The 26,138-nt window shown below is 39.2% G+C and overlaps 2 protein-coding genes across 2 annotated transcripts; one reads left to right on the forward strand and one right to left on the reverse strand.

Moving 5' to 3' along the window:
* Window positions 1-2,989: 2,989 nt before the first annotated feature.
* commd5 (COMM domain containing 5) lies at window positions 2,990-9,713 on the reverse strand. The gene is made up of 7 exons (XM_041796934.1): window positions 9,476-9,713; window positions 7,429-7,589; window positions 6,288-6,316; window positions 6,120-6,170; window positions 4,307-4,402; window positions 4,154-4,229; window positions 2,990-3,188 (listed from the first exon to the last, which is right to left on the reverse strand). The coding sequence occupies exons 1-7, from the start codon at window positions 9,594-9,596 to the stop codon at window positions 3,087-3,089; spliced, it is 636 nt and encodes a 211-aa protein (XP_041652868.1). The 5' UTR covers window positions 9,597-9,713; the 3' UTR covers window positions 2,990-3,086.
* fam199x (family with sequence similarity 199, X-linked) lies at window positions 9,595-20,939 on the forward strand. Its single transcript, XM_041798138.1, has 9 exons — window positions 9,595-9,667; window positions 9,748-9,827; window positions 15,157-15,335; window positions 15,531-15,750; window positions 15,964-16,122; window positions 16,303-16,464; window positions 16,560-16,743; window positions 19,746-19,849; window positions 19,987-20,939. The coding sequence occupies exons 1-9, from the start codon at window positions 9,595-9,597 to the stop codon at window positions 20,158-20,160; spliced, it is 1,335 nt and encodes a 444-aa protein (XP_041654072.1). The 3' UTR covers window positions 20,161-20,939.
* The last annotated feature ends 5,199 nt before the right edge of the window (window positions 20,940-26,138 follow it).

Below are 26,138 nucleotides of genomic sequence, written 5' to 3' on the forward strand. Positions count from 1 at the left end.
TGCTGGGAGCTGAATTGTGGAAGAACTGCTGAAAATAGCCAAAGAGTACAAAATAGCTCAAAATAGCATGAAAGTAGCTAAAAAGGAATTAAAAAATAGCTGAAAGTAGCCTAGTTAGGCTGAAAAAAGCTTAAGAATAGCTGAAAGTAGCTTTAAAATAGCTGAAAATAGCATAAAATTAGCTGAAAATGGCCTCAAAGTAGCTAAAATGGCATCCAGTAGCTAAAAAAGCATAGAAATATCTTAAAATAGCATGAAAATAGCTGAAAATAGCATAAAAGTTAAAGACCGTGATACCTGATTTGTGAAAAATGTGAAATCATTGCTCAAAATATAAAATTTTAAAAGCAAAATAGTTGAAAAAGTATAAATAGTATAAAAAAGTTTTTAAAATAGCTGAAAATAGCACAAGAAGCTGAAGAGTATGATAGCAGAATAGTAAAAATAGCCCAAGGAGTGCCAAAGTTATGAGGGGTGGAAAAAGTGCATATTTGTGAAATTTTGTCATCTTCTTAACATTGTTAAACAAAGTTAAATATTTTAAAAATTATGAAAGTTAGAAATTAGAAAAGTCATAGCAGTCGAATTATGAAAAAAATGAATTTTTTAAAGTGTGAACGGTGTCGATACAGCAAAGTATGAAGGAGGAGATAGCAAACACGGAAGAAGAAGAATAAACAAAATGGCCGATGCGAATATCAATAGTGTGAATGCTTACTCAGCATCCCCACTAACTGTTGATATCAAATATCAATTAATTTTTTATGGATTTTAACTCTTTGAATGACAGTTATTTGTCATGATGCCACCATGTTTTTTAATGAAAAACAAAACAAAACAGAAAAATTAATTAATTAATCAATTATAAATGAATTATTTTTGTTTTTTGTGTTGAATAATTACAGCCTGAGATATGTCAGTTAGTGGCAGCAACATTAATTTAATGCATTTGTTTTCATGTTTAGCATGTTTTTCTCCCATATGCCAAATATGGTCAATATGGCGCCATCAGGTGGATAGTAGTAGAAATGATCAATTCCAAGGCAAAAGCCCAGATTGATACCCAGCTATAATAAAATGCATGTAATATGCTTTAATGGAAGTGAGATCAAAAATGGCATTTTGAATGGGTTCCAATGGAGCATTTTTGGCCTTAACACAGGGGTGTCAAACTCAACCACAGCAGGGGCCGAAATCTGAATTTAGGTCTAACTTGAGGGCCCAACAGGGTCAACATTTAACCATAAACTGTCAACCTTATTTTCATGGGTAAGGGGGAGAAAAACTGATGGTAAATGTTTGGAGATTCAAAAAAAAGTCAAAATGATAAGTTTTACAATGGTCCAATGGCAACAAAACAAAATTCTCAAAGTGTTTTCAAGGAAACTTGAACCAACAATGGTCCAACGGCAAAAAAAAAAAAAAAAAATTCTCAAAGTTTTGAGGAAACAAAGACCTACAATGGTCCAACAGCAAAAAAACAAAAAAACAACAACAATATTCTCAAAGACCTTTCAAGAAAACTTGGACCAACAATGGTCCACAGAAAAAAAAATTCTCAAAGTGTTTTCAAGGAATCTTGGATCAACAATGGAACAACGAAATTCAAATTGCTCCTAGGAAAATAGCACATCATCAGTAATGCTCACGATGTACTTTTTAGGAAACAATGGAAAAATGCCATCAAATTCACAAAGTACTCTTGGATCAACAATATGACAACAAAGTTTTGTTTTTGTTTTTAAGAAAACTATCAAATGGCAACGAAACAGTTCACAAAGTGCTCTTGAAGTAACGACAGCCTAACACTGAGGGAGAATTGTGACAGCCAGTGAGGCATCAGACCTGGTTTCTATCGCTCCTGCACAGTGACCCAGCAATATAAAGACAACCAAATGACGATGATAACCTGGATGATGAGGAAGGCTTTAATAGTATGACCCAGAAGCCATGGCATATACTGATAACTTGTCTTGTTTATGTTTGTACTGTACTGGTCATGTTTGCAGTCCTTTGTGTATTTGTATACTTCTGCTGTTCTTAAGAAGTTGCCAAAATGCTCATTGCTGCAGCATTGGACATTTTGGCAGAAGTTTCAGGGATGCACTGCTGCTGTTGTACATCCCGGCCTCTACAAGGAGATGGTCTTTGGTTCCTACATCCACATGAGAAGTTGAGCCAAGCATCTTCGTGCCAGGGACCACAGCTGAAGGTAAGTGGAAGATGGGACTCTGCCCCCTCATGCCATATTTCACTCAAATAATTTCTAACTTAAGCCCAACTTTGGATGGGTTGCTGTAATGATGCACTTTTGAAACATTTTTGTTTTGCCCAATTTATTTGTTTTGTCCAATTTAAGGTCAAAACCGCAGCATTTAATATATCTTCGTGGTTGAAATTCTTCAAAAATTTTGGTCAGGATCACTCTTTTTGGAGATGGTGGGTCCTGAGTTTAGTTGATGACCCCTTCTGTCTTAAAGGTTGGACAGATGAAACAAATAATGCACATGAATAAAGCAAATTACTCACTCTTCATTTCACTGGCCGTCTGTCAAATCCTACAGCCTTGGTTTGTTATCGTATGGATCTCAGGAAAACTCTTTAATTTACAATTAAAAACATGAGCTTCAGAAACAGAGGAGGAAAAACTGCGTGCACTGCAGGAGTCAGGGAGGTGGAGAATGAGATCTGAAATGAACGTGATCACTTAAATTTAAATCAGTAAAGAGCACATGTAAATGCACTTATGACTGTTTTTGAACCTTTAGCAGGGACCTGAGGAAATATCGACTTTGCAAAGAGAAGTTGATGACAAAACAACTTCTACAAGCAAAAACAGATCAGCGGACCGGAGTGAAAGAGAGCGATGCAGTCTTTCTCCAACACCGGTCCTGATGCTGGAAACTGTAGTGAGGCTAATGAGCGCTCTAACGGTGCAGCTAGCAGCCAGCTTGTCTCAGGAATGTTGGATACCAACACCATCATGTCGTGAAGGTTGACCATCAGATTTTATAATTGAAATGAGAACATTTTTACAAAATTACACTCCATGTGAAAAAACAATAAAAGAGTCCAGTTAGAGTGCATCAGTCCTGGATCTGAAGAATGCTCCTCTTCTCCAGGTCGTTCATCTCTTTGAGAATCAGAGCCGTGTTGTAGCGGAGCTCCTGGAACTTCGATGCAGGCACCTGAACAAGAAAACAGACAAAGACTGTAAACCCTACAGCAGTGGTTTTCAAACTTTTTTTGCCCAAGGCACACCTAAGGTTAAAGCCAAAATCTCAAGGCACACCGTATTCATATCAATACCAAATAGACTTTTAAATATAACAGTCAAGGTGGCCCATAAGGGGGGATAAAGGGGAGAGGTTTCTGGGGCCCAGCCAACTGAGGGTGGCAACAGTGGGCAAAAGGTGCTTGAAAGGTGGCAAAAATTGGTTAAAGTGATGATAAAACATGGCAAAATTGGGCTAATGGTGGTTAATAGTGGCAAGACATGTTGAAAGTGTTAAAAAGGTGGCAAAAATGGGTTAATAGTGGCCAAAAGGGTAAAATGTTGTAAAAAGGTGGTTAAAATGGTTTAAAAGTGATTAAAAATGGGCAAAATTAGGCAAAAAAGTGGCCATTGGTTAACTTGGTTAAAAGTAGCACGAATAATGATCATTTCAACACCAATTCCAACTCAGTAATAGCTTGCCAAATGAGGTAACTGTTAGCCAGGATGCTAGCACCAATGCTACTGATCCAACACACACACTCATCAATAAATCACAACTGGGGAGGGTCAATTCTCAGGTTTTTCCTGAGCCCAGCCAGATCCCCAAGGCACACCTAGACACCCTTTGAGAACCACTCCTCAAGAGTATGTGTCATTCTTATTTCTGTGTCTTAAATCCTTCCAGGTTGAGGTTAACCTCGCTGAATATCAGGGGTGTATAAATTAAATATTCAAACATCAGGTGGGGTTCAGTTTTCAATGAAAAAGCTGTTTCCAGCAGCAGTGGTTTTCCTCCAGATGTGGTGTTTCTGATTCCCTTTAATAAAAGTTTTCAGGCACTTCTTTGGCCACTTCTCTCTTACTTCTGTTACTGCTATTTCAGTATCGTTTTATCTTGAAGAGAATGCAAAACTTGCAGAATAATTGTTTAAGTACCTCAAAGCAGTGGAGGCTCCCATCTGAAAGCTTCATCTTGATGAGAACAGACGGCTGCAGGGCCCTAGCTAAAGAGCTGGAAACAGAAAAACAAGGATTTATTACCCAAAATAAACTTTTCAGCATTAGTTAATCAGACATTATTTTCTTTACCTTGTAGAAATAGCAACATCAACTCTCCATTTAAAATCCTGTACTGTGGGGAGTTGAGGATCGTTCTGGGAGGTTGCTGCCTCTAAGGCTGCACGCCTGTAAAGAGGTGATAATGAGACACATGCTGAAAAACCGGCAGATTTTTCCTCTCTGACTTTTCCCAGAAGTTTATTTCCTCCCACTCATTTCCAGATCTGTTTAGTAGACCTAAAGTCCAGGTCAGACTAAAGATCTTTTGGGCCTTTTCATGCCTTTATTTGATAGAGAAAGGACAGTGGATAGATTCAGAAACAGGGAAGAGAGTGGGGAGAGACATGCGGTAAAGGGATCTGAACCGGCTGCTGCAGCTCAGATGGAGCTGTCTGATAATGTTTCCTGTGATTCAGTTTGTCACAGAAAGCTGGTTAGGAGACATTGCAGGGAGACAAATGTAAGATGCACAGCGCTATATGAGCTAAAACGTGAGAATTTCAAGGCTGAAGAAGCTAAATTTGTCCGTAGAAAATTCATTTTTCTCGGCAGATATCTTTATTATGATTAGACTTAGCTAGCAATTCATTTTAGTGTTTATAGTTTGCAGTTTTTATGTTATTATTGTGTCATAAATACAACAATCATCCAACCTATCACCTCAAAACTTTACCTAAACAGCCTTTTTCTTTAGGACTATGTTACTATTGACCCTCTGGGCCCCGGGACCCAGTTGGACCCTTATATACAAATATTTTAAAAATAAATAACTCTTTAGTTCCGGTTAGGACTGAAGTTAATTCAAAATTACTGAAGCTTTAAAAGAGGAAAAATGATGTTACTTCATGTGACTGTTTTAACATTTTTTCCAAGGGTCCTAAAAGTGAGTTTTTGGTATAAACCTGTACTGCTAGGGGCGTGCAAATGGCTTAGTGGTTTAAGGTGCGACCCATGTACGCGGGCGGCCCTGGTTCAAATCTGGCCTGTGGCGTTTTGTCGCATGTCTCTCCCTGCTCTCTTCCACATTTCCGACTCTATCCAATAAAGGCACAAAATGCCCAAAAATAAATCTTAAAAAAATTAAATAAAATAAACCTGTACTGCTCAAAAAATAATGCAACAAAATTGGTATTGTTGTAATTTATTAACATATACAAGGCTCAAAAAAATTCACCTAAAACATTCCACTCTGAAAATCATAATCTACTATTTTTTTTTTTTTTTTTAAAAGAGGAGGAGCTGGGAGCGCAGATGGTCGAGTGGTTTAAGGTGCTACCCATGTACGCGGGCGGCTCGGGTTTGAATCCGGCCTGTGGCCCTTTACCGCGTGTCTCTCCCCACTCTCTTCCCTGTTTCTGAATCTATCCACTGTCCTTCCTCTATCAAATAAAGGCATGAAAAGGCCTAAAAAATAAATCTTGAAAAAAAAAAAAAAGAGGAGGAGCTATTGTGACAAAAATGACATAAAAGGGGAAATATATTTTTAAAAAGAATCAAAATGTTATAGTTCTGATTATGGCCGAAGCCTGTTCAAAGATTTAAGCTTTAAAAGTGGAGGGAAATATTCATTTAGATGATTTTTAAAGCAAGTTTTTCCTGAAGGGATCTTTTGGGTCCCCAGGGTCCTGAGTCAGTTTTCTGGAGAGAGCCTAGAGAGTAAAATAAAAACCCTGTGTTCTCCTACATGCAGTATCAGACCAGCTACTCAGAATTAATGATAACTAAGACATGTACAAGTGCTAAGTACCTACAACCAACTGATGAAGCATCCTTTTACCCCTCTCACTGGCTTTAGTTAAAGTCAACAGTATTTCACACACAGAACAACTCAAAGTCAGCCTACCGATTGCCAAAAACAACGCTGGAGAAATCTGTGATGAAGTCTTCAGGGATCCTGAATAACAGACAATAACAGACATGACAGTCAGAGGTGTTGATTCACATTCTGTTGAGTAAAATCAGGACTGATAAAGCATTAAAACTCTGAGTGTAATCAAAATATAATCCTTGCCTCAGTTCTCTGAGATCTTCTTTGAAGGCCTAAAATAGTAAAAAACAAAAACATTATTGAACTTCTGTAAACTAATATGATTAGTTTAGTGTTTGATCCTATGGAAGTGGATTTCTGCCATCAGTAGCCCCTCCCCAAAGTGCTCATGAATAGAAACTCCCATATGGATAGATGCATTTATGACTGAATACAACAATATGAGTTCAAAAGCAGTTAATCCATAGTAGCATGAATCTGAATATGAGGGTGCAGCAAGCTTTATGCTATAAAGGAAGAGGCTGGGGTGGAGGAGGCTAAGCTTTATGCTATAAATGAGGAGGCTGGGGTGGAGGAGGTGAAGCTTTATGCTATAAAGGAGGAGGCTGGGGTGGAGGAGGTGGAGCTTTATGCTATAAATGAGGAGGCTGGGGTGGAGGAGGTGAAGCTTTGCCAGCAGCAGCAGCAACGTAGTGCATCAGCATAAATGCAAGCAGGTATTAGTGAGACGTACGTCATACGTAAATATGAGAGGAGGGGCTGAATAAAAGAAAGCTGTCTATATTTTCTGTTTTATTTAAGAAACCACAGTGTACTGTATATTGCAGGAAGAGTATTTTTCCCAATAGTGTTCAGCTCAAATGAAAAGTGTATGCTAATCAATTCCAAGACATCCAAATCTTCATCAGTGGGTCATCCAGACCTGATTGAGGCTCTTGAATATATTTTGCCTCTCATCCAAAAGGCTTCACCAATTCTGAGCAGAGGAGAGGCAAATCATCCTCAAGAACCTCAACCAAGTCCAGATGCTTCCTCGATGAAGATTTGGACAACAATGACCTGGATGACTGAGGACCTACACAGACAAGTTTTATATTTAGACAAGTAAATGTAGATGTCCTCTCCTACATTTATTTCTCTGGGAAATGAGGATAAATAATAAAGAAAAGAAGACAAATGGGTTTACCTGATCTACACAGATAATTCGAAGACATTTCATTGTCCCAAAAGAGAAGTGTGAGCGTCAGTGCAGCCATTGTTATCAATAAATATTTTCAAAGCAATTTCTGATGCAACATGTCTAAATGTGTGGTGTAGAAAAAACTTTTCTTAATGTAATTACAAACCCGTCTTAACCTCGGATGGTTATGGGTGTCAGTCTTACCTCCTGTTTTAGTGATGATGGCGGGATGCGGATGGCCTCAGACAGCACTCTGTGCATCCCGGCTACGATGTGACACAGCCTCTCCTGTGGTACGGTGACACTCTCTGCTATAGACGTCATCAACGCTCTGCAGTCCTTCCCCTCCAGAGAACTGACCACGGCTGGACACAGAAACATTCACATTTTACTCATGAATCTAAAGCTGCTGGTTTTAATCAGAGAAGACACAAGCAGTCAGCAGTTTCACGCCTGTAACAATAAGGTTCACTCCTTCAAATTAAATCTAACGGTTTGGATAGATGGTCCTTCCATTATTGATTATAACTTATTTTAAGGTCAGATACGTATGAAATGTTTTTATATGTTGGTTTGGAAGCGGCTGGCCCATAGGAAGCACTAGGACACCTCCACCATCACTCTCTCCAGAAAGAGATAGACAGATGTTAAGTTCATGTAATAAAAATGCTTTAAAATAAATACACATCTTTAAAAATGAATTCTGTGAAGTGAATATCAGCATAATATGTCAATACCAATATCATCCAGCTGATATGGTACATCCGTACTTTTTTGGAGAAAGCCAGAAACACACCAGCCAGCTGTGTTTTTAATTTGTTCACAAACCAAATAAACGCAGACGATTAAAAGGCCTATTCATACTTTAACCCCCCAAAGAAAAATGAACCTGCCACAGTTTATGCTCTGTTTAACATCAGTACCTGCTGACAGACACTGGCCCGGCAGTAAATGATGGGGCCAGTGTCAGCTACAGGTGTTTATCTGTTGTGTCATCTCGCTTAAATATGTTTTACATAAATAAAAAATCAGTCCTTTAAACACAATTAAAGGTTTGAGGATGAAAAAAAACACCTTCTTTTTCTTAAAACACACTTTAAAGTTTAAAGAATGAGGATGAAAAAGAAAAACACCCCAACTTACATAGATCTGTTGGTCCAGCCTACAATTTCCCTAATTCATCAGTATATATTGACAAAATTTGTCGTCAATATATGCTGAAATACACAGGCAAAATAGGCTATATGATGTAAATATCAGCTGAAATGTTGATATCTGCAGATACCGCTAAAAGACCGATAATATCATGCATCCATATTTTACCCATTTTTGCCACATACTAATCCAATTCCAACATCTTTTATGCTCATTTTGCCACTTAAAACCAATTTTTTGCCACTTTTTCATCCCCATTGCATCACTTGGAAACCCTTCCTATCACTTTTACTACCCATTTTTGCCACTTTCCAGCTTTAGTCGCCTATGTTGTCATATCTATGCCACTGTTAACCCATTTTCTTCTTTGTCAGTTTTTTGCCAATTTTTACCACATTTCACTTCTTGTAATGCCAATTTCTACCAATTTAAACCCATTTTTACCACTTTTTTAACATCTAAGCTGTTTTTGCAACTTAAAACCCCTTTCCACCACTTTTTCCACCCGTTTTGCAAACCCTCCAGCTATAGTACGCCTCAGTTGACTGACTTGTTTTTCTTCATCACTATTAACCCCTTTTCACCACTTTTTTCCATTTTTGCCAGTGTAAACCACATCACACTATTTGTTAAGCTCATTTTTGCTACTTTTCCTCCATTTGTATTCTGTTTTAAGGGGATCTACATTTTAAAGAAGCACATAAACTATAAAGCAAAAATAGATTGGAAAAAATGTGTTACTTTGATAAGAGTGGTTATTAATGTAAAACAACAAAATAAATAAATAAAATAAAAATGGATATCACTTCTTAACTTTACAGTGGCTATCATATTGCTGACACCATGCATTTGACTAGGCCCCAGAAAATTGTTTCTGAGGTGAAATATCGTTAAAATGTTGGCAGTGTTACAAAAAAATAAAATAAAAAATAAAAACATCGGCATCGGAATTTCCTTATGGACCCCGTTTTAAAAACTGAGAGGTCCCTAAATCTACAGAGAGCTGAGCAGGCCTGCAGTCAGAGATATTAATGTTTGGAGATATTTCAGAGGGGAAAATCTAACCTCTCAGACCTTGACAGAAGCATTTTTCTACCTTTCAGTATTTTCCTGAACATCTCCTGGTCCACATCCTTCAGGTTCTTCGACAATGACTCGATCTCTGGTGGTATCCTTCCTCCCATGAAGCTGGAGTCCTTTGCATGGCTGGTCGACATGACTAACCATGCACTTTTAATCTATTTGTGTAGCAAATTCAGTTCAAACCTTCTGTTTTCCTCGCAGCTTGGTTAGTTTACCATTTGAGCGACCACTTCCGCCTTCTTGTCACATGACCCGCCCTGTCTCCGTACGTAGTCTCGCGCTGAGCGCTTACATCATCATCGCTGCTGGAGAAGGGGATTTGCAAATGGAGGCTGCTGAAATGTCCATATTTTGATCAACAAAAGGTTGGTGTTTGGTTACAGATAGCTTATTAAACTTTATTCTGTGAGGTTGATACATCATTTGGACCAACAATCCTAATGAAAATATTAGTCAAGAGTCGTTTTCTGGCTCTCTAAACGCTACGCGGACGTCTGAGCTGAAAGCTAACGGCTAACTTCTCTAGCTGCTCTGTGTTGTTGTTTAGTCCCAAACTAATCTAGCTAGCTTCTATCTTTAGTTCTGGGTTATTCCGTTAGCTCTCATCTATTTAGGTACAGAGATTTGTCTTCAATCAAGCATTTCAGCCGGTTGTTATGAGGAAACCAACATTCATTAGGACTGTTAGAAGGGACCAAGCATCATTAGATAGCAGTAAAAGTATTTTATTACCGTGATGCTAAAATTTAGATTTTAACCCTCATTACTTTGAACAGCAGAGCTGGAAACAGTGAAATAGACCGTCAAATCAATAATCTGGAGCAATGTCGTTGTTTTTGTTTATTCTGAAACGGGCGATTTTAGGATTAGACCTTCAGGGGGACTAACCATTTTAATAGAGACATTTAGAGTTATTATTCTGCTCAATAAACCACTGATTTCACTTATCATAATAAAGTGTCCTTTATTTGAGAATCTTAATTAACAACTTTAGTACAAGCAAGCCTTGGAAACTATATTTAAATGTATTCTATTTAATGAGGTATGATTATCATCACTGGGGTCATTATTTTAAGAACAGAATAGATGTTTATTGACATTTGCAAAGGTACAGGACAGTACAGGTACACTGGAATTTTTGTGCGTTGATTCCTGAGTCAGCTCTACAAAATACTTAAAAGTATAAAAATATAAATTATAAAAATATAAACAAGAGAGACTTGTGATATAAATGAAGTTATATTACCAGAAATACACAAGGAATATACACTGTACACACAAACACCCTTATAAATATGAAAAATAAAAGGGTAAATAAATAGAATGCAATAAAATAAGAATAAAAATAGATTTAAAAAAGAAAGGAAAGATAGATAAAATAACACGTCTGTAAAAATGTTCGAGATTACTTCATCCGTCATTGTACCTGAGATTCGTTGCTTGGTTATTGCAGATAGAGAAATAATTTACACGTTATTGCAGACTTCAATTATTGCACGTATTGCCAGTAGCCACAAGAAAAGCACTCAGAGGGTGCATACCTCCGCCATTAGCCCTATCTCCCAATAGTGAAGAATCCTTTAAAAACATTCCTGGATCCAGACAGCGATCCGGATCACTCCCAAAATCTAATTTGCTGATTACTCCCTCCCTGGGGTGGAAACACGGTGAAGTAAAGCGTTGGCTTTGCTATGTGTGGACTGTCTTGGTGGAAGCAGTGCCTGCCGGGGCCATAGATGCACTGACAGTCATGGCAGAGGGTGAATATTCCTCTATTCCTCCCAGCATTGTGAGTGCTCTCGCTACAATTTGCTGTCTTTCTCTCTGTTACGCTCCGACTCATCTCCTCGACCGGGCGTGCATCTTTCAGACTCTATCTTTCAAACTCTTCCTTATGCCATTTCTGACATTTCATGAAAAATTTCATGAAAATCTGTCTTTGACTTCTTGTGTTATGTTGCTAAAAAACTAACTAACTAACTAACTAACTGTGTGGATCACATAACCTCCTTGGCGGCGATAATTATTGCACATTTGTTACTGATGTGTTCTGACCAGAGAGGTAAACTGTCCACTGAGTAGGAGATGTGTGGGGTATGTTATGTCCTTCCCACCTTAATGTTCTGTGAAATGAGTCTGACAGCAGCAGTGAAGAAGCTGTTGTAGCAGCGTCCTTGTGAGGTTGGATGCTCTCTGGTCTGTGGCGTCTCAGGTTGTACCCTGAATCTCTTCCCCTGAACAGAGGTGGTGGGTGGTGTTTGTCCCGAGGATGCTCTGTGCTTTCCTCCTGCAGTGCGGTTTGTAAATGTTGTCCATGGAGGGGAGGTTGGTTATTAGTGATGTAAGATAAGCATTTTTATTAAACAGATGCCAATAATCAGTAGTTTCCTACTCCTAAGGGGCTATACCAACCTACAACTTTTCTAAACTGATGATTTAAAGAGACGTATTTGTTCACACCTGAGTTTGTTTCGAGCTGCATATATCTTGGTATTTTGATTGATGAATCTCTGTCTTTTACTGCTCACATTCAGCAGCTAGCTAAAACTAAAACTGGGTTTCTTATTTCAGAATCAAATCCTGCCTTTACTCTGAATCTAAAAAGAGACTGGTTTCTGACACCTTTATGTCTGTGCTGGACTATGGTGATGTATTGTACATGAAGGCTTCATCTCAGAGTCTACATGCTCTGGATACTGTGGACCATGGATCTCTGAGGTTCATCACTAACTTTAAATCCCTCACTCATCACTGTTTCTTGTGTGAATGTGTGGGATGCGCGTCTTCGTCTACAAGTCTATTCTTGGTCTTCTTCCTTCCTACCTTCTAACCTCCAATAGTCAGAAGAGCACAGGAGCTTACAATCTTCATTGCGAGGATTTTTACTTGCTGGCTGTCCCATAGGTCAGGACTGAGCTGGGAAAATGCGTTTCATTTTCTGCCCCCTCGGCCTGGAACGATTCACAAAAAAAGTTAAGCTCAAGGAACTGATCACACCTTTATGAGAAAGTTGGAGGCAGACACAGATGCTTTGATTAATTCACAAATGTGGCTGTTTCTGGTGAATATTTGCTGCTTTGTTATCGTGTGCTTTTGGTGCATTTGGACTACGTATCTTGTATTATCGGTACGACTGCTTTTTGTTTGTCTGCTGCTGTCTTGGCTAGCACTTAAAAAACAGATTTTTAATCTTAATGAGGTATTTTCCTGGTTAAGTGGACGAAAAATCAGGGGATAAGATGCATTGATTTGTAGTGATCAGAGATATTTATAACCACTCATGTTTACGTAAAAAACAAAGAACAACTCTGACTAGGAATAGGCAGTAATACAGTGATACCAAATCCTGGGGTATTGAAAAACAGCCACAGTTTTGCCTTGATTACTTTCATGAAGCAGCGCCACTGTCTGTGAGTGAGGATGCTCTAAAAGTGATGACAAAAGTCCTGTTATTGATGTCAGGATAATTTGGCAAACTACAAACACAGCACATAGAAACTCATGCACCATGGCCTGGTGCAGTGATGGCACAGGGCTTCATGACACTGCAGTATAGTCTTCTTTAACATCCACCTGTTAAACGAGCACTGCTGGCTGTACTGTGGTCCACAATGTGAGTTTAAACACTTACTCTGTTTCTGGGTGTAGATCAGTGATGAGAAATGATCAGTTTATTCATAAATTAATGCTGCATCAGCAGCAATGCTAATTTCAGTTAAATCCATCTAAGGTTTTTAATAACATACTTTTACCCCTTTTTAAGTTGAATAGGTTAAGTTAATTATGGCTGGTTGGTTATTTTAGGCACTGAAATCTTCTTCAACTTTATAAGCTTTCTGTAAAGTGATCTCACGGCAGGACGGAGCATGGCATTGTTGCGCTAGGCGGAAATTATATTTAAGGCTAATCTGCATCTGTTTAAAAGCACACTGAATATTACAAAACAGTCCCAGATCTTACGTGATAATAGTTGATTTGATTATTATTTCTCATTTTACCTCTGGGAAGAGGGGAGAGAAGAGAGAGGAAAAGAGCACACATATGTGTCACAGATGGAGAGGAAAAAGAGAGAGACTTCATTTGCACCTCCTCCTGAAGTTACTTTCAAATTGTGTGACAGTTCTTCTGTAAGTCACTTCGAACCCTCCTGTAAACATCATCCTATAGACTTTGTTTTTTTGAGCTGAAGCATTTTGGTAAAGGATCAAATAATGCACCTGTAGAGGTGTGTGATCTGTTCATGATGTTTGCACATGCATGCTTACAAGTAGGGCTGGGCAATTAATCGAAAATTAGATTAAATCGCAGTATGGTCTGCTGCAATTTTAAAATCGCAAAAGATGCAATATTTCTTTAACCTGAAAATTGTGTCAAAATACCAGTTTTAAATGTTTTTTGCAACAGAGATGTTATGCATAACATATCATACAATCATTCAAGTGACATTTTTTAGAATACTCTACAAAAATCCTACCATCTTCATTTTTTGTACTTTTTGCTTATAAATTGATAATTGATTAATTTAAGAATGACAGAAACCCTTCAATACAATTATTCATATCCAATTTGTAATACAAGTCAAAATCATCAGAATTAGACACTTTTAAAGAATTGTTAAACCCTTGTGTAGGAACAAAAAAAGTTAGGGAGTAATTGCATATCAAATCGCAATTGCAATATTGGGGAAAAAAATCACACATAGATTATTTTCCAGAATCATTCAGCCCTACTTCCAAGTGCCTGTAGAGTGTTTTTTAAACACCTTGTAATACTGTACATATACCATATACCCCAGTAAAATGCAGAGAGAGTATGAAGGTGTCCCATCAGGGTCTTTCTGTGCAGAGTTTGCATGTTCTCCCTCATGCATGCGTGGGTTCTCTCCAGGTACTCTGGTTTCCTACCACCACCAAAAACAGGCTAGTAAGGTTAAATAGTGCCATTAAATTGGCTGTAGATGTGAATGTGAGCATGCCTGGTTGTTTGTCTCTGTATGTCAGCCCTGCAATTGACTGGCGACCAGTCCAGGGTGTACCCCGCCTCTCACCCAATGACAGCTGGGATAGGCTCCAACCAATACATATGGTCTTATTTATGGAATCATTTATTGAATTTGTCGAAAAATACAAAAGATTAACCTAAGAATAATTGCATTTTTAATCACAATATTTGGGGGGGGGGAATCGCAATTAGATTATTTTTGCAAATTTGTTCAGCCCTACAACATATCAGATGTAAATGTTGTCAGAAATGTCTGCCTGTACTTATAATTAGCTTTAAGCCAATATCTGCTGATACAGACATTTTAATATTGAGAACATGCAGCTGTACAGCTGTTTTCACCATTTGAAGTTTGCAGTCCTGCCAGCAACCAGTTCATCAGTTGAACTCCCAGCCTACCGAGAGAGTTGTGAAGAAAGGACCTACAACCTGCTAATGGGGCTGCAAACTGCCGCTGGTGTCTTAAACTGAGAATTTCAGTTGTCAAACCGGCACTCCACAGAGTTTATTTACCTGACTGTATACCCCTGTGTCATTTAGATGCTGGAATTTGACATACTGAAGGACATTAGCAGTAAAAGTGGCACAGCCACTGATAACAAGGTTAGAAGTGACTCCCAGAGGCTCTGTTTTTATTTACTGACACATATTAACATCTGTATTGTTCTTGTCTCTGCCTTTTCTCTGTGCCAGGTACTTTCAGCCATGTCTGAATCTCTGTATGAGAAGTTTTTGGCCCCGGAGGAGCCTTTCCCTCTCCTCTCCCAGAGGGCTAACCTCAGTGATGTGGGAAACCTGGATGTCAGTGACTTCAGCTGCCAGCTCTCATCATGTCACAGAACAGATCCTCTCCACCGTTTTCACAGTAACAGGCAAGTACAGAGAGAGAGGGTGTGTTGATAAAGGTGCACACCACCTGTGTGACAGGTACACAGGCTTAAAGAACAATAGGCAGCACAGTCTATACATTCCTTTCAGCTAGTTAGTGCTTGACCTTCTTATGGCTGACCAACCATGTTAACAGATTAGCGTGCATGTACTCATTCTTACCCGTGGTTCTCTCCCAGGTGGAACCTTACTTCCTGTGGGACCAGTGTTGCCAGCTCAGAGTGCAGTGAGGAGCTTTTCTCCTCCGTGTCAGTGGGAGATCAGGACGACTGTTACTCCCTGCTGGATGACCAAGAACTAACGTCTCTGGACCTGTTCCCTGAAGGCAGCGTCTGCAGTGATGTCTCCTCCTCCATCAGCACTTACTGGGACTGGTCAGACAGCGAGTTCGAGTGGCAGGTTGGTGGTTAAATATGATTCTAATTTAGTTTACTAGAGATTTTCCATGATACTGTTGATATCAATGTTTGCTGGGATGTAATGAGAACCGGATGGCTTTCTTTGTTTGAATCATACTCGGTTGTTGAAGGTGTTATGGTGATTAATTAGCAAGTTTCATAAAACATCTTTGTCCCTCACTCTGCACCTCTGTCTTTGCTGGTGTCCTCCCAGTTGCCAGGAAGTGACATCGCCAGTGGCAGTGACGTTCTGTCAGACATTATCCCAAGTGTTCCAAGTTCACCCTGTCTGTTTTCCAAGAGGAAGCCGAAGACCCACCTGCATCGAAACTTGGATGAGCTGCCATGGAGCGCCATGACCAATGATGAGCAGGTAAACTGAAGTAGTTTGTTAAAGAAAAACCTCGCTGTGAGCAGATTGCTGTAGTGAATTCATGAAACACATTCTAATAAGTAAAATAGTTTTTCTGCTTTTTGTCTCACTAGTTCAGGCAGTGATAACTGGACAAATGATGCAGAAATCTGTATTACATGTCTGTGTTTGCACGTCCAGGTTGAGTACATCGAGTACCTGAGTCGGAAGGTCAGCACAGAGATGGGCCTGAGAGAGCAGCTGGACATAATCAAGATTATCGACCCCAATGCGCAGATCTCTCCCACCGACAGTGAGTTCATCATAGAGCTCAACTGTCTGACCGACGAGAAACTCAAGCAGGTTGGTAGGAACTACAGCTGCAAGCATCTCTACTTAATACACGAGTGAAAGAAGGTTGAGTACATCGCCATTTGTATCCTGTCTGTCTTGATTAGGTGCGAAATTACATCAGAGAGCACAACCCAAGACAGAGGACTGGCAGCACAAGAGAGGGCTGGAAAAGAAGCAGTCACAGCAGTGCCAGCACGGGTGGAGTGAGTGGAGCCAGCAGCAGTAATGCCAGCATGGTCAGCTCTGCAAGCTCCTCCACCAGCTCTACGGCCTCCAACTCTGTAGCAGGTAAGATGCTATTTAGACCAGCTAGCAACAATGGATAAACATGTAAGTCCATCCACTTCATCAAGTGATTCTAAGTCCAAATCAGGTAAACTTAGAAAATATGATGACAGCTGTCTGGAGTTTGGTTTTATTGAGAACAGTGACGGAAGACCAAAATGTGTTGTGTGTCTTTATGTAAAGCCATTAAGCAGCCAAGCTAAAGTGTCATCTGATAAAAAAGCATGTAGAGTTTTAGGACAAAACAAAAGATTTTTTCCAACGAAAGGGTGAGGAATACACAAATGGTGAACCTGACCACAACCTCAGAAAAAGCAGAAGGATTCTTATTTGGCTGCTCAAAGGATTACAAAAAGGGAGAAGCCACACTCAAGAGTTGTATTTAGGTTGAAGGGTTTAAAATACAGCATCTAGGAGTACAAATGGTAGTTAACATATGTTTAATCAGTGTGAGGGTTATGTGGGGGTCCTTGGAAAATTTTCTGTCCTGTAAGGGCTTCCTAGCCCCCAAAAGTTTGAGAGCCCCTGACTTAGACTAAGCATAGGGTAGAAATAAGGCTGGAGATAAACCTGCTGTTAACTACAAGCTAAAACACATCTGTGGTGAACGCAGCGTATGATGACACTGAGAATAAATGAAGCAAAGTTAAATTAATCACAGACACGCTACTGCTGTAAATTCCTTCACAATAAAAGTCTTAAGTTGTTTCCCGAGTGCTTTTATTTTGAACGCCCCCAATAGGAAATATGGTATAGTCAAAAGCACCTCGACACACTTCAGCACTACAGAGTGAAACTTAAAGCAGCTACAAAGAAATGAACACAGAGACTTTCTAAATCATTGTTCTGTGATCTTAACCTCAGACATGAGTTGATTTTATCACCACAGGTTTGTTTTAGGGAGAGGAGAGGTCTGTATCACTTGAGCATGCATTTATATGGGTTTTCTATCTTATTTATGTAATACCACAGTATAATACTGTTACCATATAGCAGTGATTTTCAACTGGAGGCCTGGGGCACACATCAGGCCCCCATGGCTTCCAGAAGTTCAGAAAATTTGAGAAGGCAACAACATGGCATGCTTTTGTTTAATTTTTTTCTTGAAGTTTAAATAAAACCTTTAACCTGGCAGCTTGTCAGACAAGAAGCAAACTTGTATTTCTGTATTTTGGCATGGTAAACATATACTTACTATTGTTATCTTCATTAAAGTTGCACTTTTTGGCATCAGTTTTCAACAAAACGCTCTTTAAGAGTGCCATTTTTCCCTCTTAGACTCTTTATAGAAGAAAAGTTTCCTGCACATGTTTGCACGAGACAGCATATTAGCATCAAACTGAGCGATAGACATCATCAGGGCTCCAGAAATATGTGGTTAAAATATTCCCCTTGCAGCTGGCTGCAGAAAAGCTGATAGGGACTGATTTCAATGTTACTTCAAAGTCTTGAAGTCCTATTAATTTTGTAAGGATGTTTTTACGAGAATAAGTTAATTAGACAAAAACATGGATTTTATTTCTGTTTATTTCAATGTTCAGCCCCCACAGCATCAGTCAGAAGAAAGCTGGCCCTTGTGAAAATGGATTTGATGACCCCTGCCATACAGGACAAGAAAAATACTAATATGTGATAACTGGGGCAAATCCAGACCTACTTTAAGTGTGTTTATAATTTACATCCCACTCATCAGGTAGTTGTATACAGCCTCAGCTCTCTCATTTTCCCTGTAGCTTTGTCCTCTGGTATCAGACATCATCTGTCAGCAGGTCTGTGTTCAACAACACTCAGACGCAAACGCAATCTCCAGCCTAATCGTGCCATGAAGGGACAAATCTTAGTCCATGGGGCAGTGTCACTTATGTTGTCTTGATTGAACACTGGCACAGAGGCACATCTTTTGTTTTTAAATGCTGAGAACTTCTAACCTCCAATTTCCACATACAGCGACTGTGTTGCTATCCGCTGGCGAATCGTGCTGCGGACCAAATTTCTCTCTCCAAATTTGTCTACCAGAGCATTTCCACAGCCGGCGCTCTAGACCGGCAGCGGCATGTGCCTGGAGCACCACCCCGCTCCGCTTCGTTCGAGACGCTGCAGGTCTTTTTCAGCGCCAGCCGCTGCCAAACCGTGCCAGTACCCTGATTAGGTCCATTAGGTCTTCAGATTAGATTATACTGAAGTTTCATATGAACAGACCTCTATTGTTTCATACCTTGACAGTTTCGGCTGCGCTCTGCTGCCTTCTTCAGAAGTATCACGTGATGTTGCAGACCAGAAGACCTGTATAAATCAGCGGACCTGACATGTCACTGCAACATCACGTGACACTTCTGAAGAAGGCAGCAGAGCGCAGCCGAAACTGTCAAGGTATGAAAACAATAGAGGTCTGTTCATATGAAACTTCAGTATAGTGCCAGTACCCGTCAATCAGAAAACAGGAAGTCACAAGCGTAGAATTTCCAGTTTTTTCAAAACACAACACAATGCACGGACTCCCGATCGTAAATCATCACTATATCAACATTACATCTCATCCTGCAGTGAGAGCAAAGGGTCACAGAGCTACAACAGTGCCACTGATGAGGAAAAGTTTACTTTTGAGAACATTTAGCCAAAGGATTTTACATAAAACCACAGATCCTTTAAGCAAACATGAACTTTTTAACTTCCTAATGTACTCACCCAATGGAGGAATAAATAATACCATGGACTTATACCGGAAATCATGATGAATTAACCCCAAAAGCTAAAATAGTCTGCTGTTGACATACCATTCCTGCATGAACTCACAGTTGTCCCATGATCTCTGCCCGTTGATCAGGGCTGCGTGCCGCTCTAGGCTCACTTCCAGTAGGGGAGGTTGCTCACCTTCGGTCGGAGCAAACCTGCAGCGCTTCAGTGCACAGCGCAGTCGTTATATGTGGAAATTAAGAGTAACTCATCCTCTAACTTGGTTGAATACTTCAGTCTTCCTCTGTTGTTGAAATTTCTTTGCTATCTAGGTGGAACAGCATCGGCCTGCAGTGGAAGTAGCGTCGCCAACATAAGCAGAGCTCACAGCGATGGCAACCTTCCCAGCGCAGCAGAACGCATTCGAGACTCCAAAGTAAGAATCAAGATTATCAAAGTGGAGTCTTCATGTGTATTTAATCTTTATGTTTTCTGATTCTTCCTTACTCAGCATTTTAACTCGATGCGTTTCAGATAAACTCATTAATCTGAATTTCCCACTCTGTCTCTCAGAAACGTTCAAAGCAGCGAAAGCTTCAACAGAAAGCCCTTCGTAAGCGGCAGCTCAAAGAGCAACGACAGGCCCGTAAAGAGCGTCTGAGTGGACTGTTTCTTAATGAGGAGGTGCTCTCGCTCCGAGTCACAGAGGAGGATGACCACGGTGATGACCTGGACATACTGATGTGACACCAGTGAATAAATCAGTGCTCCCTCTACGCCTGCTCTCCCACCACGCAGCCACTGCTATCAAGGTTATAGACCATGTTAGTGCAAATCAATTCATCCAATAGCTTCGCTCACATCCTTCTAGTATATTTTGATGATCTGCAGTTACAGGAAGTAATCCTTAACATCTGTTGGCCAGTTACTCACTTATTCTTCGGTGGTAACTGAAGACAGCAGTGTAGCAAACACCTTTAAGGTACAATAATACTACATTTCTTTGCATGCTATAATCAGATAGCTATCTCATGCTAGTCAGCTGTCTGATTGCTTTAACGTTTAAAATTTTGCAGACACAAAAATTTCTGCAGTATGTTTAATCTTCCTCAGTTTAACACAGTTATACTTGTAGATGCTCTGACTACTGTAGCACCCATAGCTGAAGGACAGATCAGGGAAGACCTGCAGAGCTTTGTGTACGTGGTGATGGTAGAAAGTGTATTTCTCCTTCATGAAGGGGGGTCTGTGTCCAAATTGGCAGCATTTCAGCTAATTTTGGTCAAACTGGTCACACTCTAGACAATTTAAACAAATTAGAATCTATCTTTAAAAAAATGGGAGACTGCAGACATAAGGACAGTTACACACAAGATTATTCAGCACAGTGAGGATTCCCCACACCTCAGATCTCACCTGACCAAACAGGACTCCAGAAGAAAAACAAACATGGAGGACCTCTGAATTCCTCTGCTGGCTGTCCTGGCCATCCATCCATCCATTTTCTATACCGCTTATTCCGTTCCGGGTCGGGGGGTGGGGTGGGGTGGGGGGTGGGGGGGTGGGGGGGTGGCTGAAGCCTATCCCAGCTGTCATCAGGCGAGAGGCGGGATACACCCTGGAGTGGTCGGCAGTCAATCGCAGGGCTGACATATAGAGACAGACAACCAGGGGCTGTCCTGGCATTGCAGCAAAAATCAAAAAGCAATGAAATTAAGGCTGTCAAGATTAATTGCATTAATCACATTAATCAGGATTACCAAAGATTCACAACTAGAGCCTTTTATGGTAAATCTCATGCTTTATTGTCCTTATTTGCACACTTTGGTGAGTCCATATCAGTGTCTCCCTGCACAGTGGTGTAGAATTAGTCCACTGCATCTCCTCAGTGTCTCATTTACCTTTAAAAACTCAGTGGACACGTCAGAAGAGTTCATGTCATAAGCTTCACTCTACCTAAAATTCCTTATTGTCCTTCAAAATAAAAGCAGATCTGTTCAACGAAACCGCGCCCATAGCTACTGCCTCATTCTCCTCAAATGATGCTGATTGGTCAGGTCTGTTCTCAGAGCTGGCAGAGCTTTAGAAATGCATCTGTCTGATGACAGACAAGGAATCTGGAAATCCATCTGCTTTGCACGGTTAATTAGAACCTAGAAATGTATATAACTTGTTTGATATATGCATTTTTAGGTCGAGGAGACTCTTGCGTGATTTGGATTGGTAAAATGATTGCATCAACTCCACACACTCGAGGATTATTTAGACAATTTATCTTTTGCGACGAATCTCAGCTCATGACACACACCCATGATCATCCTCCGTAGGCAAATCTGCCTAAAATTAGGTTTAAAATTGTGTAGTGTGTGGCCAGCCTTAGAGTACTAACTCACTAACATGCGTACTCTACACAAGCTCAAGAGTTCATCTACAGTTGTAGTTTAAAATAGTATGTCAGTATTATAACATTAAGGTATGAAATGGCTAAAGTGTTTTTATTGGTACCCCATTGGTTGCCAGTCAAGGAAAGATCAGTTTAAACCTGTTTAAATTAAGAAGGAAACCTCATATATCTTAGGGTGTATTTGCAGCCTGCTTCTTAATAAAATCATGTTTGGAACTGTAAAATAATCTAAAAGCTCCAACAGCGTTAAAGAGATTACTCGTGCTTTAACTGCTAAGTTTTGAACTGGTCTGTCTTTCCATGTGCTGAGTGTTGTTCACCATTTCACCTCCAAGGCTTAGAGGGAGTACTGAAACATGCATGTCTCAATCTTCATCCACACCGAGTCCGTGTGTGGGCCACCAACTAACTGCAGTAATATTTGCAAACAGCAGTCAAAATGTAACAGTGTTGTACATAAATGAGAAATCTCTGCGGATTCACTGATTGTGTTTAGTTTTTCTTAGTGATAAAGTTTTGGTATGATTCTGCTGTCCTCTCTTTTTCTCCCACACCCTCCATGTATGAATATTTGTTAGTGCTGTCAGTCCATCAACAAAAATACTCTTCTTAATTACAGGTCATGTATGTGAAGAAAGGCATTACAGGTAGAAGTAGTGATAATAGCAGGGATACACAGCTTCATTCTAAATGTTCAGGCAGCCAGCTTTACCTGATGGTACAGCTTTACATTTTTCATATAACTGATATATGATTTATACTGCTGATATATATGGTCTGTAAATACGGGCAGAAATGTTTGTCTACCAACACTGATATCATGCTGATAATGTTGTAAATCCATAAGTAAGTAATGAAACAGTTGGAAAGAACATGCCTCTGAATAGGCAGAACACACACTTATTGATTAATCTCAGATTATGTTGATTTTTATTTGAATAAAAAATAGATATATAGAGTACAGAGCATTTTTGATGTGTTTACATCAAATCAACAAAGCTGCTGTGGAGGATTGTGTGATGATATTGGAGCGTTATTAATCTGCAAACATTTTTTATAGTGTTATATTTTTCAGTGATTAATTTAAAAATGAATCTCAGTTTTTGACAGCACTAACAGATATAAATACCCTCGCCCTTAAGCACCTATGCTTTAGATATGCTTTTCTATGTCCTCTGTGGTGGACAGTGGTACTTCACCATTTTTCCCCTTTTATTGTGAAAGTAATCCGATGATCTCTGAGTTTAAGTAGAGAACATTTTCCAAGGATTGTTGATGCTTTCAAAGTCTTGACTCACTTTCTTTGTGTATATCTTAAAACAGGAGTGAAACCTGGATTACAGTGCACATTAGAAAAGATTTTTTTTCTTATAAAGATTGAGTTCAGGCATTAAATTAGGTTATACCTACTGCTAAAAAAGTCCATGATCGTGTTTGTGCTGGATTCTGCTAAGCATTACTGAAACTGCAGAAACACAAATGTGAAGAATAATGACAATAATGTCGTTAAGTCCACTACAAAGGGCAGTTTCACTCTGAATGCAATTATATATATACTCAATAACACTAACATTGCAAAAACCATTAGTTTAAGCTACTTTTCTGTTTTTCTGTTTTCAGATCTAGGGATGTATGTTTTCTGTATGTTTTCTGTTTTTTTATTTTTCCCTGTACTAGAAAGACTATGTGCAGATTTTCAATGGTGTAATGAACCATTTCCAACCCTTAATGTGTACTGAGCTTTGGCAATAAAGTTATTAATTATATCAGTTATGTTGAATGCAGCCTTATTTGTGACTGGGGGGAATTTAGAGTATGAATCTTGTGTTTGACTGTGTTGTATTTTCTAGTTTGGACACCAGGTGGTGCTGCTGTGTTCATTCTGTAAACAAGCATTTTGATATGACGTGCTTTTTTTTTTTTAAACTGAAAGGTCTCAGCACATTAAATGGTACACATATTGACAATGAAAACAGTAATGAAATCTTCATTTGTAATACCCTGATGTATAAAGACGAGTGCTGTCAGTCGCCACTTTACTGCCCAGCCATAGTCGCCTCGTTGACCTCTTTTACCACCACGCTCCTTGTTGATTTCTGCTCATTTTAACCACGTTTGAGGATTTGTTATGCCTATTTTTTGCCACTTCTGAATCCATTTTCACCACTTTTTCTGCCTGCTACTTGAACCCTTTTCTGCTACTTTAAAAATGTAATTGCACCACCTTTTCTGCCCATTTTTGCCACTTGCAGCCCCTTTTGATTCTGTTTTAAGACAGGAATTTTCATTTTTGAGAAGGTTATATACAGTAGCATGAATAAAAATATGTGTTGCTTTTATAGGATTAGATGAGATTAGATTAAATTTTATTATTGTGTCATGCATAAACAATCTGGCCAGCCCAAATGTGCTTACAAGACACCGTTATCTTTACAGAAAGACCAGAAACCAAAAGTAGACGCTCAGTAATATAGTAGACTAGTTAAACCATCCTGCCGCTTCTTCCAGGCTTTTGCAACGAAAGTGGCCAACTTATAAATATTAAAAGTAAACAACTATTCCATCCTGTCATCATCATTGCTCCAGAATATTTCAGGATTTTTTAAGTACATTTCAGTCACCAAAGGTAATCTTAATTCATCATAGAAAGGACAGTACAAAAGAAAATGGGGTTTATTCTCAACTTCTCCTAAATCACAGAGTTCACAGTCTCTGCTCCACAGGGATGTTTTAAACCTGGATTCCTGTTCTTAGCTGGGCAACCAAAGATCTCTGACTTCTTGTTATGTAAGCTTTAACATAAAATTCAGTACCATAATCATGCTTGATTTGAATATATGTCCTCAGTTTAGGTTTTTCCAAGACATCATTTAACCATTTATATTCAAATCTAGATAGTAACTTCTCTCTAATTGTTTTAACGCTGCATGGTAAATTCTTTCTATATACATATTGTAACTCAGCTTCACCAAAAATAGCATGAAGCTCTGCAGCCCATGAAGAATTTTTAACTCTCATCCAAAGAAAAAATTTCTTATTGATCCTATTATCAGGCGTATTGATAAAACGATTCCATAGTCTTATCATATCACATTTCCTCCTGATTGAACCAGGAATCCAACCCATGTCACCCTCAGCAGCCAGGATAGGAGTGTTAAATCAGGTAAAATAAAATATTGATATTACCGTTTAACTCAGTGTTACTCAACCAAAGAGCCAAATTGTTGAAAAATACCTTTGCAAGAGCCACAATCCAAGCGGTGAAGCAAAAACAGCTTGAAGAAGCATTAGAAATAAGTTTAAGGTGGCAAAAATGGTCAAAAAGCAACAAAAATGGATGAAAAGGGGTAAGAATGGGGAGTAAAAGTTAAAAATGGGACAGAAAGTAGCACAAAAAGGATGAGAAGTGATAAAAAAAAACTGGTTATAGATGACATAAAATGGTCCAAATGTGACCAAAAAAAGAGCGAAAAGGGCAAAAATGGGTAAAAAAAAAAAAAAAAAAAAGGGGGAAACAAGTGGTATTTACTGGCAAAAGATAGCTTAAATAGGTGAAAAGTGGCAAAAACTGTTGAAAAAAAGGAAAACATGGGATAAAGTGGCAAATAGAAGTGGCAAAAACGGGCAAAAAAAGATTAAACAAGTGGTATTAAATAGCAAAAGATAGCTTCAATGGGTGAAAAGTGGCACAAAAAAAAATGTGAAAATGGGCAAAAATGGGATAAAAGTGGTAAAAGGCGTGGCTAAAATGGGGTAAAACTAGGAAAAAGGTGGTATTTAATGACAAAAGGAACCTAAATGGATGAAAATTGGAAGAAAAATTGTTGAAAGGGGCAAAAATGGGATAAAAGTTGCAATGAAAGTGGCAAAATGGACAAAAAAAGTAGGAAAAAAGTGGTATTTAATGGCAAAAGGTAGCTTAAATGGGTAAAAGGGGCAAAAACTGGTGAAAATGGGCAAAAATGTTTCCCTTTTTAAGGTTTTCTGGGGGAATAATATTTGAAATTAAGACATAAAAGAGCCACAAATAATCACAAAAGAGCCACATGTGGCTCCAGAGCCACAGGTTGAGTATCACTGGTTTAACTGGACCATCATATTGATGACCCAGAGCCCTAGAAAGTTCTCCCCTCATCTCCCCTCATCCTTTCTCCTCATCCTCTGCTAAAACTTCTCTGACAAAGCGAGGAAGCCGTTCAGGGACCCAGGATCAGCTGGAGGACCTGTCTACAATATGAGAATATCATTAAATCTGGGTAACTGATGTAAAACATGAAACAGTACTGGACTTTACAGGGCAGGTGAATGACGAACGGCAGGG

This window comes from Cheilinus undulatus, linkage group 10, assembly GCF_018320785.1.
Source record: "Cheilinus undulatus linkage group 10, ASM1832078v1, whole genome shotgun sequence".
NCBI classification, from domain to species: Eukaryota; Metazoa; Chordata; class Actinopteri; order Labriformes; family Labridae; genus Cheilinus; species Cheilinus undulatus.